Below are 18,871 nucleotides of genomic sequence, written 5' to 3' on the forward strand. Positions count from 1 at the left end.
TCCTGGAAGTGGGATGACAGGGAGGAAGGCAGAGAGGGGGGACCGCCCCCCACGCCCCTGTGGCCCAGCAAGATCACTGGTTGCATAGGTGTTCTTGGAACACAATAGGGGGTGGACGAGGAGCAGCAGGAGATAATGAGGGGCAGGGGTAGGGGATTGGGGGAAGGGCTTGCTGTCCCTGAGGGCAGCAAGGAATTCGCCAACAGAGGGACAGGAGCAGAGTTCACGTGGTTGTGTACAGATGTGATGAAAATATCAGGCTCCTGGTACCATGAAGGCAAAGCAGGACAGTGAATATGATGATGAAATCGCCTTTGGCCCCACATGGACATCCAGTAGTGCTCGTGTTTTTGCGTGGCCTCTAGGATTAAGGCCCTGGGCACATGGAGCTGCTGGCAGAACAGAATTTTCTTAGGTCTGGCACGCTGCCAGGTGCTGCTGATTGAGGGTCACTCCTCCACCTCCTTGAAAACAAAATTCGCACACGAGCTCTGTGAAATGTTAGAACAGTGACTCAGTCGTGCAGCTGGAGGCTAGCTGTGCTTTCCGGACCCCCTGCTCTGCAGACCGTGCTCTCCTCTGGCAAGTCTTTCCTGAGGCCTAAGGCTCCCCCAAGAAGCTGATGAGAACCTGCACCCTCGCTTGTGGAGGACGAGAGGGGGACAGACGTAACGGCTGGTACATGGGACCGTGGACTATGCCCTTGACGCTCACATCTAGAGCATGACTCATAAGGCCCAGAAATCCTGCAGTGGCTACTGTTTACTGGGTTAAGGATGGCAGAGAGAGTCTGGACCTGGTGTTTCCAGTGACTGTTTAGAGAGATGGGTGTGAGGGCCTCTTCCGGCCAACGGTCCTTTTCAGTGCTTGATGGGGAGTAAGACCTGGTGTTGGCATGCAGCCTCCCTCCCTTCCTATCTCTGTGTTGGTAGCCCAGGCAAGAATCCTTTTCTGTCAAGGGACCGGCAGAGAAAAAAGACATCAGGAGTTCCCCTAGTATGCCAGGGCCTCCCAGGGTGGATGCTGAATTCACTGGACATGTGACCTATAATGTCAGTCCTCCTGCCATAGTTTCCTTTAACAGGACCTTCCCGTCTTTAAGATGCTTCTGACCATCAGCCAGATAGTTACCTGGCTGGGCTGCCCCTGCTGGAGCCCAGCACAATTATTCTCGTTCCTAACTGGTTCTTCTGGCCAATCACCAGAGCTTTGCTATTCAAACATCAGGCCAAGGGAGAGATTGCACACCTGATCTTGTAAGCCTCAGCTTACAACCCTGCAGTAGCTTCCAATGCTCTTGGATGGAACTAGAACATCTCCTGAATTCAGCCTATAGGGCTCTGGCGGATGTGGCCTCTACTGCTCCATCTTGATCCCCTTCATTCTCATTCTCTCTGTCAAGAACACTCTTCTTCCCCTGCACTCAGCCTGGCGAACTCCCCTTCACCCTCCAGGTATCCATGTCACAAGCCCCCTCCAGAACCTTTAGGACCCTTAGGCTAGGATAGCTCTTCCCACTGTGCATAGCCCTTGGGCTCTCCGTGGTGTCCCATTCATCTTATCCTAATTCCTTGTTCTTGCGTCTGCCTCTCCCCCTTTCGGTGACTCCCACCCTGCAGCACAGGGCTGTTCCTGCCTGATGTCCCACAGCAACCCCATCCCCTAGCACCATGTTGGGTACAGACTGGAGACTCCGCAAATAGCTACCTAATGAGAAATCGTGGAGCAAGGGGTCAAGAGCGATGGGCCGGCACAGTTATAAAATGTGAAATGCCGTGTTACGGTGTGTCATCAGAGCGTGCCTGCCTCTGTCTCCTTCCCTGTGAACCGGCCTCCATCTGGCCCAATGTGATGCACAGGGCTGTGCTTGAAACAAAGGAGGTGATCAAAGGAAGCTAGAAGAAGCCGGTGAAAAGCTCTGTATCACGCTTCTTCATTACTCAGGAGCCTTGCCTCTTTATAAATCTGCTTTCGGGGCCAATTATTTCTTTCCTGGGCAGCCCACCTTTTCTGACTTGGAAACCCAGACTGATTAGCCCCGCACCGCAGCCACCCTGCAGAGGGACACTCTGGGCTGGCTGAACGCTGGCCTCATTTTTGCAGAGCAGGAGGATCCTGGCTGAGCACAAGTCAGCCTGCAGCCAGCTGTAGATTTTTCCCCGGGGCTTCTCCCCCTTCTCACACTGAACTTTGCTTTCTCATCACCTGCCTCCCATGATTAGCCGTGAGCCCCCCTGCCCTTCCCAGCCCCGCACAGCAGCCATCGGAGCCTCATTTGCGCCACCTGGAGCTTTCCGGGCAGCTTCCCGACAGTATAAAGGAGAGTAGGTTCCTTCCGGAGGCTCCTGGGGACTTGGGAAGATCCTCGGGGCCTGTGAGAACCAGAGGGAAGAGCTGCTTGGGTAAGAGTCATCTGCAGACAAGAGAGAATCCCAGATCATTTCAGCCTGTGAACCTCTAGACGGGAGCAGAGCGGGCTTCCTGTCTCCAGTTGTCTATGAACTTTTAGAAGCGTGGGGGTGGGGAGTAATGGGAGGGGAGGGAAAGCTGGAGACTCAGGCTGTCCAGGGGTCTGAGGGTGGGGACTGCTGGGCAGAAGTGTCTTCGGTGCCCCCTGTGGACTGTGCTGTAATTGAGTCTGTAAGTGGCTGGCTGGGACCCCAGGGGGAGAGCGGCAGGCAGCTCTACCTGGAGTCCCGTGCCGCCCGCCACCTCTGCCCTTGCCCGGAAGCCTGGGAGCCCCAGGCTTGGAGGATTGTCCCACTACAACTTTATCTTTTAGGGAGAGGTGCTTTCCCCAAACAGAAGTGGGGGCAGGTACTAGAGGAAGGGGCAAGGGGTGCAAAGCAGGCAAAGAATAGAACCATTGTGGTTACAGCCAGTTATCTTAGCAAAACCCGTCCTGCCTTTCCTCCGGCCTTGGCGCTAGGGAACCTGAGAGGCTCCCAGCCACCTCCCACCACCACTCCAGCCCCTTTCCTGAGGGAAGTGTGATGCTGCGTTCAGGACAGAGCACATTTCTTCAGTGTATCCAGAAGCCGCTCTGGGTCGTAATGTTCTTGGAGTGGAGCTGGATGTCTCTCTCCTATGCAACTCTCTGCGAGAACATCTTGGCCTCCATCTGCGAGTCCTTCCCACTGGCCATTAGAGAAAAAGCCCGGCTTGGTCTGGGACTTGGTAGGAAACGGTGCCTGCTGCAGATTGCCCCTCTTGTCCTGGGACAGCCCAAACAGGCAGCCCTGTCCCCTGGAAGCCACCCCAAAGTGGAACAGAGCTCTGTGTCTTACTCTGGCTCCCCGTTCCCCCTTGCCCCTGTCCTCTGACTGCCATGGTTTCTCTTTGCAGCAGAAAAGAACACCTCTGGAATGATAAGTCGTCCTTCTCCAGGAAGGATGGAGTGGATCATCCCTCTGATTGTGGTATCAGCCTTGACCTTCGTGTGCCTCATCCTTCTCATCGCTGTGCTAGTTTACTGGAGGTGAGTAAGCCAGGCTGTACCCACAGAGGGGATGTGGCGGGGCTAGGTTCTGCTATAAGCACGTTGCCCTGGGTGGGGCCGGCTATGGGGCGGGGAAGCCCAGGGCCTCTCATTTAGTAAGGCAAGGCAGCTGGAGTGTGTCTAGGGTCACCACCTGGGGGGTCTGCTTTATCTGGAAGCTGCTGGTGGGCTAGAGCCACGATTGAGATCAAGGCCCTGAGGCAGAGCTGCTGTGACTGAAAGCCAAAGGGTATTTTGCCTGGGAATCAGGGACCTCCACATTCAGACCCTAGCCTTGATACTTGGTGGATTCAAACCCCATTTCCACCTTAAGCTTTAGTTCCTGAACCTGGAAAATGAGTTAAGTTTCCTAGCATTTCCAGGTTCTCCAGGGCCATGTTTCACTTTGCTGTATCTGCATAATGACCCTTCTTGACTTTAAGATTTTTGTGAAAGCCATTTGCTGGAAATCAGGTGATAGGGAAACATTGAGCACATTATGTGGCATTTATTACCCACAGTATAAAAACAGCTGATTTTTAAGTCCTTCCTGAGTTATCACTGTCCTTGAACTGGTTCTCCCTGTTCCCCTGGGAAGGCTGCTTGCAGCTTCTCTTTAAAAGTTCTGTGTTTTCCAGCTACATTCTCTGAGGCAGCTTAACTGAGTGAGGCAGGCGGGCCCACTTGGTTGGGCCTCACCTCTCCGACTGCTGTAGGAAACTTCTGCCCTTGAACGAGCGTCCTCTGTGACGAACAGGTGTCCTGTTTCCATCCTTTTTTTCCCCTCTTGCCATTCACTGTGTTAATTTTGAGCTCCTATTATGTGCCAGACAGTCCTCCAGGACAGACCTCCTGGAGCTTACTGGAGATAGGCAATAAGCAAAGTACATAAGATATGTGATACTTAGTGATAGTAAGTGTATAATGGAGAAAACTAAATCTGGAAAGGGGAGGGGACTTCTGGGACTTGGGTTGAGTATTCCAAGTAGTTAAGATAGCCCTAAATGGCAAGTGATATTTAAGCAAAGACCTAAAGTGAGAGGGAGTCAGATGGGCTCCACTGGAGGCAGGTAACAAGCAAAAGAAACCGCATGTTCAAAGGCCCTGAGGCAGGAGTGTACCCGGCGCATTTCAGGAAGAGCAAAGAGAGATCAGTGTGGCTGGAGCAGGTGAGCATGGGGGAGAGAGCAGTAGGAGAGAGGGTCAGGAAGAGACTGGGTAGAAGGGAGTCATGTCATGTACAACCTTGTGGGCCATTGTGAATACACTGCCTTTCACCCTGAGATAAGTAGGGTTTGCAATAGAATTGTGTTGTGATCTGACTTCTGGATTACCTAGCTGCTGTGTTGCAAAAAGCCTGAAGAGGATCAGGGGCAGCAGCAGGACGACCAGCTGGGAGATAAAACAAGTCCAGAAGAAGGTGATGAGGGGGTAGCAGTGCAGGTGGTAGGAAATAGTTGGATTTAGACCTCTTTTGAAGGTGGGATCGACAGAATCTGCTGGCAGAGGGCTGTGGGTCCCTGGGCCTATTCTCCATTCAGTAGAACCAGGGGATAAGGAAGGGTTCATCCCCAGCTTCCCCAGGTGTCTGATGGCAGCTGTAGCACTATAAATACAACAGACCAGCAAGATCATGAATTTCCTGGTGTTTGGGGTTGAGCCTGGGAACACTAGACTCCCCTCCCTATTGTGCCTTCTCTAGAACAAGGTGGTTTGCAAACCGACATTGGTCTGGAGCCCACTGGTAAATGGGAAGCTGCCTGACATGGATTTAACTGAGCACATGGAAGTAAGAAAAGGTCTGCATGCTCCTCTCTTTGCTCTGCTCCGTACCGTTACATGGTTTTAATCATAGACCCTCTACACAGCAGAGCAGAGAGTATGCACAGCTGCCCCCAGGCTGGGCACTATCTATCGCTCAGCAGACCTGACATGAACAAGTTCCTGCCCTGAGCAGCTGTAGCAAAAACCTCAGGACTGTTTCTGACAGGCCCACCTCAGTCCTGTGCCCACTCAGGAACAGATCCCTGTGAACAGTGGCTATGTGGCCGAGCATCCATGGAGACCAGGCCAGCCAAAACACGCACGCTGACACTACAAGCTGCATTAGGGGCCTGTGTAATACAGTAATGAGAACTTTGAGACCCTTCTATTCAAGAGGCGTTTTCCCATTAGAAAATGACAACTGCCTATACTTTCAAAAAATTCGGTTTAAACAGAAAATATTTTGAATAATACTGGTTGTATAAAATGGATGATTTCTATCCTACATTTTACCAGTTTGGATATATCCCAAGCTTGATTTTTAGTAACCAGAAGTTTCAACATCAGTAGACTCTGCACACGAATGTTCATAGACTCTTCCTGCCAGTCCACAAAAGGGAATATGCAGGAGAATGTTCTTATGGTTGGAAGTGAAATTGAATGAGTAGTAGGATGCAGAAGTTGGCCAAGCACGAGAACAGCCGAGAGGAGACAAGGACCTATTTTTTTGTTCGACGTTTTTGTTTCTCGTTAATGCGCAAGCAGGAGGCATTGGGGAGCTCACACAGAAAACTGGTTAAGTGCATTTCCCATTGGCGACACAGGTGTGAAGCTAGGACCGTGGTGCCCTTCCCCTGCCTTCTGAAGCACGGCGAGAGTGGAGGATTGCCAGACAGAGGTGACCTAAGTAGGGCATTGAGGCTGATGAAAGCCTTCTGGGTTATGTCCTCGGTGGCAGGTGTGCACCCGGGGTTGCAAACCAGCTCGCTGTGGTGGCCGTTTCTACAACCAAGGGCTGACCCTTTGCAACTATGCTCGTTCCTGAGTGTGTTGGAGTCCTTGATGCTGCAGTCGAATGAGCTTATGAGACAGTAGCAATGAAACCTGAGCTCTCTGATTTCTTTTCCTCTACCAGTATGCCCTTGTCCTATGGTGTTCATGCTTGCTAATGTTTCCCAGGTCCCTTTTTATGTGCCAGGCATCATGCCCAGTGCTCAGATGGTACCATCTCCTGTGATTCTTCAAGGAAACCTTAGGGTAGGGACTACTATGATCCCCATTTAAGAATGAGGAGCTGAGAGCTCCTGGAGGTCCTGTATGAAGGGGTGGGCCCTGGTTTTGACCATAGGTCCTCTTCACTCTAGAATTCATAACCTTACTGAAGCATCAGGGTGCTGGTCTCCAACCTAAATACTGTGAAAGCTGAGCATGACCGACATTCAGCAAAGACAACCGGAGGTGGGATTAGTGGGCCTGTTGTGCCACCACCTTCCTGTGAGCCTCCCCTACCAGCTTTGACCAGGGAAAGTAAAGGAACTAAGGTTTGTGGAAGGCCCACTATGGGCTAAGCAGTGCGAGTATTCCCATCTACCGTGTTGGGATTTACAAAAATCTATTTCACAGTACCTTAAGCACAGGGAGAAAAAAAATCCACTGATTCATGGAATGGAGTGGTTTGGAGCGTCAGGCCCACCTAGACAGATGAGATGGAATGAGGATCGAGGGCTCGGCTTGGGGTGTATTCCTGTGTTTGTCACTCCCTTTGTCTCGAGTGTCTGCTCTCCCTGTGTTGGCTTTGCTCTGTGGCCCTCTGTTTCCACATGGCGGCCTCTGGCCCATGTCAGACCTACATCCTCCCATGCCGGTAGAAAGGGAGTTTCTCTTCCCTAACCGTTCCGCTTAAATCCCCAGATGGTGTCTCTTGGCAGACTCAGGTTATTTTCACCCCTAGAACCTTCTGGAGCAGAGGGAATAAAGACTTTGGTCAGACCTGGCTCAGAGATGAACTCTGGAGCCCAGAAGTGAGGTCTTTGCCATCGTAAACCACATGCACCGAGAATGCACAAGGGAGGTTTTCCCCAAGGACCCTCAAAGCCCAGAAAGGGGACCGGATGCAGGTGTCAGGCAGACAGAAGCAGCCCGTGTCCACACTGGGAGATTGGAATGAGGAGGGGAGGGATTTCCGCTGAGAAAAAAGGATTCAGACTTGGAAGGCAGAGAATGACGCAGTCAAGTAGGAGGAAAGGAATAAGGTAAGCACGGGAGCTCAGCCTGGTCAGCCTCAGAGTCTCCAGGAGGACTGCGGTGCCATGAATGCATGGGCCATGGAGAGGAAAAACAGGCCACTTCCAGTCCCATCTCCGCTGTAGGATTTCTAGAGCCGGCAGACAGCAGTTGACAAGTATCATGTTGTCGAAGAAAGGAGAAAGTGGTTTCTAAGATTGCATGGGCACGGGATCCCGGTGCACCTTCTCTGTTCATGCCGTGTTTCTGCCATGCCTGCTGCCCATCATGCTAGGCCTGGGGATCGGGGGATGAGCTTTCTCCCAAGAGTTGGGGGAAGCAGACGAGTCCATAAAATGGAGTATAGAGAATGTTTGGAGGCTGGAATCCAGGGTGCTGTGCTGGCACAAAGGTAGGACTTTATCCAGGCCTAGAGAGGTGGTGGCAGTTTCAGAGAAAGCTCCCTGGAGGGCTGATGTCCACCCTGGGTCTTGGAGAGCAAGCAGCTGGAAGCTAGCAAGAGGGTGTACAGGTCTGGAGAGAAGCCGGCCAGTCGTAAGCGTGTCCCCGTGTCCAGCATCACTGGAGCAGAGTATGGGGATGGCAAGAGCCAGACCCTGAAGGTTCTGGGTACTACCTGAAGGGATACGTACCTTATCTGAAGCAGGTTGGAAAGGCATGCGGGAACCACGTGACAGGAAGGTAACAGGAGAAAGCAGCCATGCTATGTAGGGCTGAGGGGGCAGCACAGGCCTGGAGGCACCCAGGCTGGATTTGGAGCCGGCTCCGGCATTCACTACGCATGGCCTCCGAATAGGTGTCACTAGCAGGGGTATAGTTATTCCCAAAGGGGTGAAAATGGGTATTTAGGAGGTTCAAAACAAATAATTTTTTTATATATATAGAGAGAGAGAGAGCTCAGGTATATAGTTCCCAGATACACAGCAGGTTCCTGGTGTATATCCTGGTGTATTCCAGTGGAGGGCAGTGATGAGGAAGCAGTCTGCTTCAGGATGTGCCCATGTCGGGAGGAGCACAGGCTGGTGTGTGGAGGTGTTGAATCTTCGTACGGTCCACCTGAAACGGATAGAACACTATTCTGCTAATTCACTGGAATTAAAATAAGAGCTTTGAAAAGGGCCCCCTAGGAGAGGGGCCAAGGGGGGACAGAGGACAGAGGAGCTGGGTCTTTGACAAAACGATTCTACCACCTTCAGCTTCTCCATCTGCAAAACAATTAAGAAATGTGTCCCTTGGGCTCACTGTGGGAGAGGGTGACCCCAGCACCTGGCAGGTGGCAAGTAAGCCACAGTGGCTCTGTTACCCCCGACTTCGGAGAGAAATTAGATCGTAATTTTGGGTCCTGGTGTGCCTAAAAAGTTGTTCTCTGATAGCCTCAGATTGACAGATCTCAACAAAAGCTGTCCCCTAAGTGTAACCCGTTTGTAGTCCACTTTCTGATAGTGGGTCCTTGCTCAAAGCATTGCTTGAAAATAGCTTTTGGAAGTTCCTTCTAGAGTTCATTCTTTTGAATACCAGTAGTACCAAGTATTTATCCTAAAAATAGCTAAAAGTCACGTGTCTGGAGCTAAATATAGTATAAATGTAGGTGAACCAACTGAGGAGAACCACTTTGGGCCAAAAAAGGAAAGCTTAATGAGATAGGTTCCTTTGACACTCCCAATGGGCCTAGAGGCCATTCTGGAGGAGCCCGTCCCTAAGTGACTAGGTTAGAGGCATGACTGACCCACCACCCGCCCTCTCTGAAGCCCCATGGTCAGCCTACTTCACTTGGGATTGGTTTCATGAGCCTCCGTAGATGTAACCTAACACCCTCGTGGTCTCACCACTCAAAGTTTCCTTGTCACCTATGTGTAGTCTCATGGAGCTGCACAGCCCTCTTCCACCTGTAGCCTCTCTTCCTGGGACATGTGTTTCCCAAATGGCTGCCACAAGGTAGAAAAATCAAGGAGGCACCTTGTTTTCAACCGCATGACCCAGAACTGGAATCCCACAGTTCCATTTGCTCACCATGGGCCAGAGAGGGTCACCCAGCCCCAAGGACACAGGCTAAGGTGGAGAGCACATGGATGTTGCTTGAGTGGCCAGAAGTATCCTTCATAATTCAGACCCATTAGCATCATTTAGCAAAGAGTAAGTTTCCTTGAAGGAACAACTTTGGAGGTCAATCATTAGGTGAGTCTCATTACTCCATCTTTGGCCCAAACTAGAAAATATGGTAGGGACCTGTTTCCTGTACCGCCTCCCCAACTGGAAGATTCATAGAGGCCCCCTGGGGACTAGTTGAGCAGTGTCTTTACAGGTAGCAACATGGGTCTGGGGAAGAACCTAATTTCTGAGCATTTGTTAGCTCAGATGTCACAGGTAGGGTGTCACAGTTCTTAAGTGCTCCTTACGAGGATCTGCGTTGAATTTCGGTAGGGACCAAAATCCCTAACCATGCAGAAGTGGCTGTGAGGCTAGCAAGAAATGCATGCAAAATGTTTTGGAGCAAAGGCTGGGGTTGTAGGGCAGCTGATAAAGATAAAATCAGTAGTCACGGTTTGTGTCCTTTTGCAAATGGTGCCGGGAGTGTGCCTTTTAAATATTGTAATCCACAACCGTGCAATGGTTCAGAGCTGTAAGAATGTATAGGAATGAGGAAGAAGCCCTAAATCGAGTAGTTTTTGAAGTCTGCCATCTCGGCCTTACTACTCAGGATGAAAACAAAAGGCACCTTTTGAGTTTCTAACAGTCAGAAACTCATTCCAAGAGCTCCAGATCCCCTGTCTTACCAAGACAAGCTGTTTACATGGCACCAGTGTGCTGACATTCCTGAAAAGACCGGGAGACGCACAGCTGCTGCCACTCAGGAAGGAGAGGAACGTTTTTTGGAAGGTTTCTTTCTGATTTGCATAACTTGAGGTAGAGGCTGGGCGAAGAGCTCTGTGCAGACGGCCCAGACACTGTGCCTGGGGTACAGCTTGTTCATTACCCTGCTTTGTAGCATCGCTTAGCTACCGTGGGCAAGCCCTTAGTGTCCACGGAGAACTGGGAGTATGGACAAGTCATTTAGAATTTTGTTTTTCTTGTGACCTTGAGGAAAATTGCTCTGAAGGTAGCTTTTTTCTCTTTAAGCAGAATTGCACACCTAAAATGAGTTCATATCTCTTAAGGCCTTATAGCCAAGAATCTTTTCTCGAATCTTCACCATATTGTGTGTGTGCTTAGCGGATGACGTTGCCACCTGATCAGCATTCAAATCCTAGGAATTCCTGCATTTTGCAGCTCAGAACCAAGAACTGGTGAAATCAGGTGACATGCCCAAGTCAGTGTTAATTTCTGGTGGATCCTGGATTTCAGCCCAGCCACTTTCTTAATCATGAGCTTATTTTGCCTAAATGAGGAGTAGCATGTCCAAAGGCATTTTCTTCTTTACACAGCCTGTTTTGATAGCACGTTTGTTTAAAAAAAAAAAAAAAAAAATCTGTGGTTTACATTTGCCAAGTCATGTGGAAGAAAACTTTACAGGACCAACTATAATTTCAAGGGTTTGAAAAACAGAGTAAGTTGGGATATTGAATCAGATAACCTGTGTGTTTTTTCTTATACCAGCTGATCAGTGCTATATTACTTTGATGTCAAGTTTGGGCATCTCATTGACCATAATTCTAGCTTGAAAAACTTTCCAGAAATGTAGAGCAGCTTTATCTATTTATTTATTTATTTATTTATTAAGATTTTTAATTTATCTGACAGAAAGCAATAAGCAGGGGGAGCAGCAGAGGGAGAGGGAGAAGCAGACTCCCTGCTGAGCAGGAAACCCAATGCAGGACTCAACCCCAGGACCCTGGGTTTGTGACCTGAACCGAAAGCAGACGCTTAACCAACTAAGCCACCCAAACATCCCCATAGGGCAGCTTTAATTCTCTCATTGAAATAGGATTTAGTTAACCATATGGACTCTGGAGCCGAAAACTGGAAACTCTTAAGTGATTAAGAGTTGGTTGGTAGCATCCAACCCAGGTTTGTTAGTGGGTATTAGGAAGGTTTCATGATCTGATCTGAGAAATGTTTGGCCCCCTTCAGCACATGACTGAGCCATCTGTAAATTCTGTGGTAGATCAGTCAACACCAGTTTCACCTCACAGGCAGAGGGGAAAGGTCTCTTTTACTCCCACCTTTACACTGGGAGAAATTTTGCCATGTGCTGATGCCTCCTCATTGAGAATGCCATTCACGAAAACAAGTGAGTTTTGTTTATGTTGCAATTTTTTTTTTCCTTCCCTGGATGTTCAGTGGGAGACAGCATACTAAATCAGAGGGGATGCAGACCCCAAATTGTAGCGGGGAGTGGTAATGCTGGTATAATGGAAGCTCCAGAAAACAGATGCATATGAATGTTGAGTGGAGGCAGGTGGTGATACCCCTCTCCTGATCACGGAGAGACAGCACACGTGCCCCTGTGGAGCAGGGATCCCTCCTGGATTCCCACGGAGTGGCCTTGAGCCCAGGTCCAGGCTCTCCACACATCTGCTCTAGCAGCCAGCACTTCCAGCTTTACCCCAATGACTGCACTCGGTCTAAGCATTTGTCCCCCTCCAACCCAGGGAAGTCACAAAGGAGACAGATGCCATTAAGAGTGCTGTCTCCCGGGACTCCTGGGTGGCTCAGTTGGTTAAGCGGCTGCCTTCGGCTCAGGTCATGTTCCCCGGCGTCCTGGGATCGAGTCCCACATTGGGCTCCTTGCTTGGCGGGGAGCCTGCTTCTCCCTCTGCCTCTGCCTGCCACTCTGTCTGCCTGTACTTGCTCTCGCTTCTCTCTCTATGACAAATGAATAAATAAAATCTTTAAAAAAAAAAAAAAAAAAAGAGTGCTGTCTCCCATGCATGTGACCGTGACCATAAATACCTATCACGGTAACCAGTAATTGTGGAATCGGTACAAAGTAAACGTTCTATTTCATCCTCCTAGCAGACCTGGGTGGGTGCTAAGGGGTCTGGACTACATCATCTTCTTCCCAAAGGTGGAAACTGAGTCCAGAAGGGGAATGACTTGCCCAGGATCACAGAGCTGGTGTGTTTTAGAAGTATTTAAATCTAGGGTTTTGTTTTGTTGACGTGAGTCCCTTTATGGCTGGCCAACTTATTCCTTCCTTAGTTGCTTGTTCATTCAAAGATGTTTTTAAAGCATGTGGTTTGTGCCAGGCACAGGCGATTCAGCAAGAAGACCAAGTTCCTGTCTTCAGGCAGCTTGTAGGCTAATGGGGGCGATGAGCAGGTAAAGGAAGGTAATCTGAAATGCAGGTCCAAGGCCTGTTTTATTTAGCTGATCCATGGTTTTCAAAAATCTGAATTGTTTAGAAAATTGGACGATGTTACTTAAAACTTCAGCTGTCTGGGTTCTCCTGATGAATTGGGTGAGGTGGCAATGTTGTCACCTTCTCTTGTGGCATTAGTGGGCTGGATAGAGCTAACCATGGGGATCTCTTTTGGGGGAGAAGGGCACCCGCTGGCCAGCCTGTCAGTCTCTACCCTCCCCTGTCCCCTGCGTTTGGGTTCCCCTGAGTTGCAGTTGTGACTTAGGGAGAATGGGATGGGCTCTGACCACTGCGAGGGCAGGGTGGGAATGAGACCAAGCCAGGGAAGGCTCCTTGGAGGAGAGGATGTTGAGCTGTGATTTTCACAGAACAGAGAGCAGCCACAAGTGCTCTGGCAGAGCTCTGTGTCAGAGCTGACAGCAAGGCACTTGGTCCTTGCAAGATCCGTATTGCCAGAGGGGAGATGTGGTCACACGGCCCCTTGTCCATGCAAAATAAAGTCTGCTTTTTTTTTTTTTTTTTTTAAAGATTTATTTATTTATTATTTATTTATTTATTATTTGACCGAGAGATCACCAGGGAAGCAGACTCCCTGCTGAGCGGAGAGCCCAATGTGGGGCTCAGTCCCAGGACCCTGAGATCATGACCTGAGCTGAAGGCAGAGGCTTTAACCCACTGAACCACCCAGGCGCCCCATAAAGTCTCCTTTTGTGCGTAGAATCAGATGCTTTGCTAGGGGATTCAGCCTGTGCAAAGGCACTGGGTTAGTCCACTGTGCTCTTAGGTGGCTTGTGTGTGGAAGGGAACGGGAACGAAGAGTAGGTTTATATGTTTTAACCAAGTCTAGAGAAATCCAGGTTTCTAGCTCACACTTTGTGGTGGCTTTGTGCAATCACCTTTATCTCTTCTGCAAAGAGACTTCTCAAGGTACCCCTGGTATTCCAGGCATCACTTTTTCTTTAAAAACTGGTGACTGGGGATGCCTGGGTGGCTCAGTTGGTTGGACGACTGCCTTCGGCTCAGGTCATGATCTCGGAGTTTCGGGATCGAGTCCCGCATCGGGCTCCCAGCTCCATGGGGAGTCTGCTTCGCTCTCTGACCTTCTCCTCACTCATGCTCTCTCTCACTGTCTCTCTCTCAAATAATAAATAAATAAAATCTTTAAAAAAAAAAAAAAAAAAAAAAAAAAAAAAAAACTGGTGACTGCCCATGTCCCTCACCCCCTCCTGGAACCTGAATCTGTGGCCAGAGTTCAGGAATTTTTTTTTTAATCAGGAATAATTTTTTATGATTCAACCCATCAAATCCTGACAATGTGTCAAGCCAGTGGGGAGAGCTAAAGCGCTTTGCATGATCGCAAAGCATGGCTTGCCTTGGAGGGCTCGGGTTGATGACATGGCGATGCTAAGCTGTCTTTGCTCTGAGACGCTAAAAGGCATGGGGGTGGGGAGCCATCTGAGGTCCCCAGCTGTTCCTTGAGGTGGGCACTGCTTTTCCTTTGCCCCTGCAGCTACGTGCCGGGGATCTGGGTCACGTGTCAGCTAATGCTGCCGATCCCAGGCAACTTTCTGCTCGATAACTGTTTCCCAAATGGCTACTCGGGGGCCTTTCAGAATTCACAAGAACTGTCAGTTGTTATAGTAACCGGCCCCCTGCTGTCGAGTTGGCCCTGAGATGCCAGTCGAAGCTCTTGGAACAGACTAACACGTAGTCATTAGACAAAAGCAGGGAGAGATTCACTGCTGAAGGTTGCCATTTAAACATACTCCATGACACTGAAAAGAAGGGATTGGTTCTGTTAAGGAGAAAATGGATGGATACGTTTTTTAAAAGCAAACTGACTTTTCAGGAAAGGGAAACTCCTGTGTTGAGTCTCTTGCTACATAACCAATACCTGTCTTCGGGTTTCTCACAACGAAGTGTCCTCTCTCGCAGGACCGTTTGTGTCTGGCCTGTGGGCTTGCTTGGGTGGCCCCCGCAATTATTCCAGATATTAGTTATTGGTTTTGTGGCATTTGCTTCTCAGCGACGTGTTGTCAGTTTACGGGTGGTAGTTTTAAGCGCCTGTGATTGTGTGTGAGGAAAAGCTGCGGAGATAGCCGGCTCAGCTCCAAAATTCCCGAAAGAGTGAATCTGGCAGAATTCAGAGTAAGGCTAAGGGTTGAGAAGAAGTCTAAATATTTTAGGAAGCTGCAAATTTCAAGTTTCTATGAAGATTTGCAAAAACACTCCAACACGCTCGTGATTTCTTCAGATTAATGTTCATCGCTGCACCAAGTACGTTCGTGATGTTTGGAGGACAGTTGTAGTTCCGGAATGTTCTCAACAGAGGGAGACAGGGAGTTCTGAATTACTGCGGGCTCCCTGTCCCCCACCCTGACCCACACAGGCTTTTTACATCCTATTCCCAGCTTTCAGCTTCTCCAAATTTTGGTTCCTGTGCCAAGCACTTTTACCCAATATAGAGGCTAATGATTATCAATATAAATGAAAGGTAGTATTAAAAGATAAGAGAAATCTAACCTTGAGAATTCAAGGATGTTCATCCCAGAGTAAAAAGTACCAGGTGAATCAAAAGCTCTCCAGTGTTCTTGGGAATCACACCTGAATTCAGAGTTGTGAGTCGGGCTCAACAGAACTTCCAATGAAAGAGAACTTTGTAGCAAGTCTGCCTTTGCTGTTCTATCAACAGAGTTTGGAAAGAATAGGAATCATTCCAGTGTGAAACCCTATAGTCTAGGTTATTAGGGAAGTAAATGTAATTGAGCAAACACCTTCCAGTGTTACTATGGAACAAAAAATTTATCTTGCAAGAGCTAAAAACAAGACTCAGATGCTGTCGTTATTAAGTTTTACAGGGAAACAGAACGTCAGACCAGGTACATAGATGTAACTCGATGACGGCTTCCCTCCAATTCCCCGTCTGGTTTGTGAATCTGGGAAGTGTCCTGAGAGGAGAGGCATGCCTGGGGAGAAGACAAGACCCGGATTGGTCTAAAGACACCACATTCACGTACATTTGCCACAGACAGAGGGGAGGTTCAGATGATCCCCAGGACATTCTTGCTGAGTTCTATTGACTTTAATGGTGTTTTAAATGATGGCATTTGCCAAAGGATCTGCCCAAAGGTGGAAGGTTAAAAGTATGAATGGGAAAATCCAGTCATGATTGGATTTGCGATAGCATTACCTACCATCAACACCAGGAGTCCTACAGGTTTCCAACCTGTAACCACCACTTTTAAGAGCAAAGTTCCCATTTTCCTATTCCTTAAGGAACCGCAAAAAAATCTTGATAAACCCAGTCCCCTTTATGTGTAAGCTTTCTCTTTTGAAAATGCCCCAGATTCGGACCGATGGTGGGTATGTTTGTGTTAGGTGGGAGGGAGGGCATTCATGTGGAACTCTTGGTGGTCGATTGAAAGTACTGTCTTCTATACCTGTTCTCTTTTGTTTTTTGTCTGTTTAGAGGGTGTAACAAAGTAAAGTCCAAGGGCTTTCCCAGACGTTTCCGTGAAGTGCCTTCTTCTGGGGAGAGAGGAGAGAAGGGGAGCAGGTGAGGGGCAGTCAAGCTTAAGCGGGGGATGCCTCTTTGGCTGGGACTGGCTTGCTGGATTTTTGTTTTGTTGCTCTGGGGATGAAAGTCCTGTAGACAGCACAGAACTGCAACTTACCTGTCTTACTCCAACTCCCAAAAGTAAGAATTACAAATACCAACATGGCTTGCGGGTAGCTGGTAGCAATGAAAGTATGTCCCGCGTGTGCTTGCTGTGCTTTATTTGGCGGTTTCAGGGCGGGGGGTGTTTATTTCTAGAAGGGGACATACTGGAATGTTCTATGTTGGTGTGTCTGTATGTCAGTTGCATCCATTATCTTTCCAAAATTTCAGATGTTTGCATGTTTCAGAGCTGTAAAAAAATGCATGCATTTAGCCTTACAAGCAAAAAATATCTTTTAGAAATCTAAATGTATACATAAGCTAAGGAAGAAGAGTAGGAAAGGAAGAGAGAAGTGAGCTAATGGAGATAAAGGACGTGTTTTTCCGTAAGAGTGAAATTTTTTAAAAATAAAAGCACACACGTTCTAGGTGGCTCGAATACTGGGGAAAATTCTTGTCCTGGAATGATTGATAGCAAACCTTTAGAAATCCTGATCATGTGATCTTAATCACCCCACATGGGCCTCTTGATAATATTTTTATAAGGCTTATCTATACAAACTCTACTTAATATGGTAATTAATATTTTAATATTGCCAATTACAATAATTCCCTAATACTGTGTTGTGAGTAGTTTTCTTATTACTTTCAGTGAACAAATTTATAGTATTTACCTCAGAGTTTTTACGTGGAATGATTCATCTGCCTTGGTTGAGGATAAGTCAGATCATTGAGATAAAATTTTAGATACCCATCGACTCTAATCAGGTATACTTAGGAGATCTGAGAAGGTAGAGTACAAGAACTATGGAAGATGAATGAGAAATTCTATGATCTATTCTCTTTGAAGCTACATGGTATGGTTTTGACCTTATAGGGAAAAGGTAGACACTGGTAATATAATTATTCTTTCTAAGATCTTTCTACTTTTTATTTCAGTGTTCTAATCTGTTTCCAAAACTCCAGTGGTAAAAAGTGAAACAGGAAACCCCTCTGCATAGCTTTAGCTCAATCCCAAGTTCTTGTCGTAGAAAGTACCTTCAACATCATGTAAATGCCTAGTATTCGTGCCCAGTCTGTCATAATGTGTTTCTGACTGTAACACAGTACAGAGTGGCTCAGCTCGCAGGCCCCACAGAGATAACACCCATCTAATTCTAGGTTCTCTTCAGACACGATGCCACAGCTAGGTGGCCTGTGGTTAACTCTGATTTATGTTCCTAGCCCCAGATGCAGGAATGGCTTATTACAGATGTATTTTAGTTCCTAGGAGAGTGTATTTTGTCCCACACTGCCCACTCTCTCTGGTTTCTTCTCCACTTCTGAGTGCCAGAAGCTTGGGGAGAGCACGATGACTTTCATTTAGACCTAGAAGTTAAGTACTGTCCTGGAAAGCTCTAAGTGTTTGTACAATCCACTGATTATGAATCCCATGTTTTACTTTACCTTGTTGATCATGTAGTAGCAAAGACAGACAGACCTTGGCTCAGCGAGAGACAGGTTCTCACCGTGGCTCTACCTCTTCCCAGCTGTGGGACCTTAAGCAACTGAACAAAGCCCTCTGAGCCTTGTTGTCATCATCTAAGGGTAGGTGCAGTGATAGTTCCTTTTCATGGGGTTGTTGCGGAGAGGAAATGATGGAGTACATGTGAAGTGCTTAGTGCCTGTAATATATTTCCCCACCCAGAGATGGGAGGACAGAGACTCTGAGAAGTTACTTGTCTGGGCTCCTTAGCTGTGGTGGCTGAGGTGGGACAGCCCCGTGGTAGTCTGAGTCCTGAGCGGCGCCTCTTCTCCTCACTGCTGGATGGGCTTTTCTAATCAATCCATAATGAAGAGTGGGCCAGGGAGAGATCCTGTCCTCCAGGGGCTCAGATCACCCCCATTCCTTAGGCGGTTGCCCTGCCATTGTCCGTTCCTCCGGAGCCTACAGTTCCTTGTTCCTCTTGACGGCTGTGTGTGCTGAAGACCACCAGCTCTCTCTCCCCTCTCCTCCCTCCTTCTTTATCCCAGGAGCCTTAGCAGCAGCCTCCTGACCCAGTTCTATCCTCTGCTGCTCTATAAAAAGCCTCCCAGAGAACAAGGGCCCCGCCCTCCTCTACCAGGCTGCAGGTGCTTCCGGGAAACAGGGCCGTCAGCCTCTCATCTCCTGCCATGGCCTCTTTTTATCCACTCTCATTTCCTGTCCTGGTCTGCATCCTGTCCAAAATGTGGCAGGAATCAGGAGAAGAGCCCCAAAAGCTGCCTGAATAGCAACCCTCCAGACACTTAACAGTAGCTGTTGCGAAGTCTATGCACACAAACCGCAGGGTAAGAGCCATCTGCCCGTTTGGTCTGACCTCACTTGCCTTGAAGGATCCCCGCCCACAGTGGACAGAGCCCGTGAAGGCCAGACACTGGCTGCAAGAAGTGATAGCCGATTATCCCC

The 18,871-nt window shown here is 48.6% G+C and overlaps 1 protein-coding gene across 5 annotated transcripts in view; it reads left to right on the top strand.

Moving 5' to 3' along the window:
- Positions 1-18,871, top strand: part of PTPRG (protein tyrosine phosphatase receptor type G) — a 703,069-nt gene that overhangs the window by 615,824 nt on the left and 68,374 nt on the right. For 2 of the 5 annotated variants that reach the window (XM_059161376.1, XM_059161379.1), the window contains 2 exons: positions 3,346-3,478; positions 16,255-16,341. In XM_059161376.1, the coding sequence (XP_059017359.1) occupies positions 3,346-3,478; positions 16,255-16,341 (220 nt within the window). The remainder of the gene's footprint in view (positions 1-3,345; positions 3,479-16,254; positions 16,342-18,871) is intronic. The other 3 variants (XM_059161378.1, XM_059161381.1, XM_059161377.1) reach the window with 2 other exon arrangements.

Source organism: Mustela lutreola, chromosome 2, assembly GCF_030435805.1.
Source record: "Mustela lutreola isolate mMusLut2 chromosome 2, mMusLut2.pri, whole genome shotgun sequence".
Classification (NCBI taxonomy): Eukaryota; Metazoa; Chordata; class Mammalia; order Carnivora; family Mustelidae; genus Mustela; species Mustela lutreola.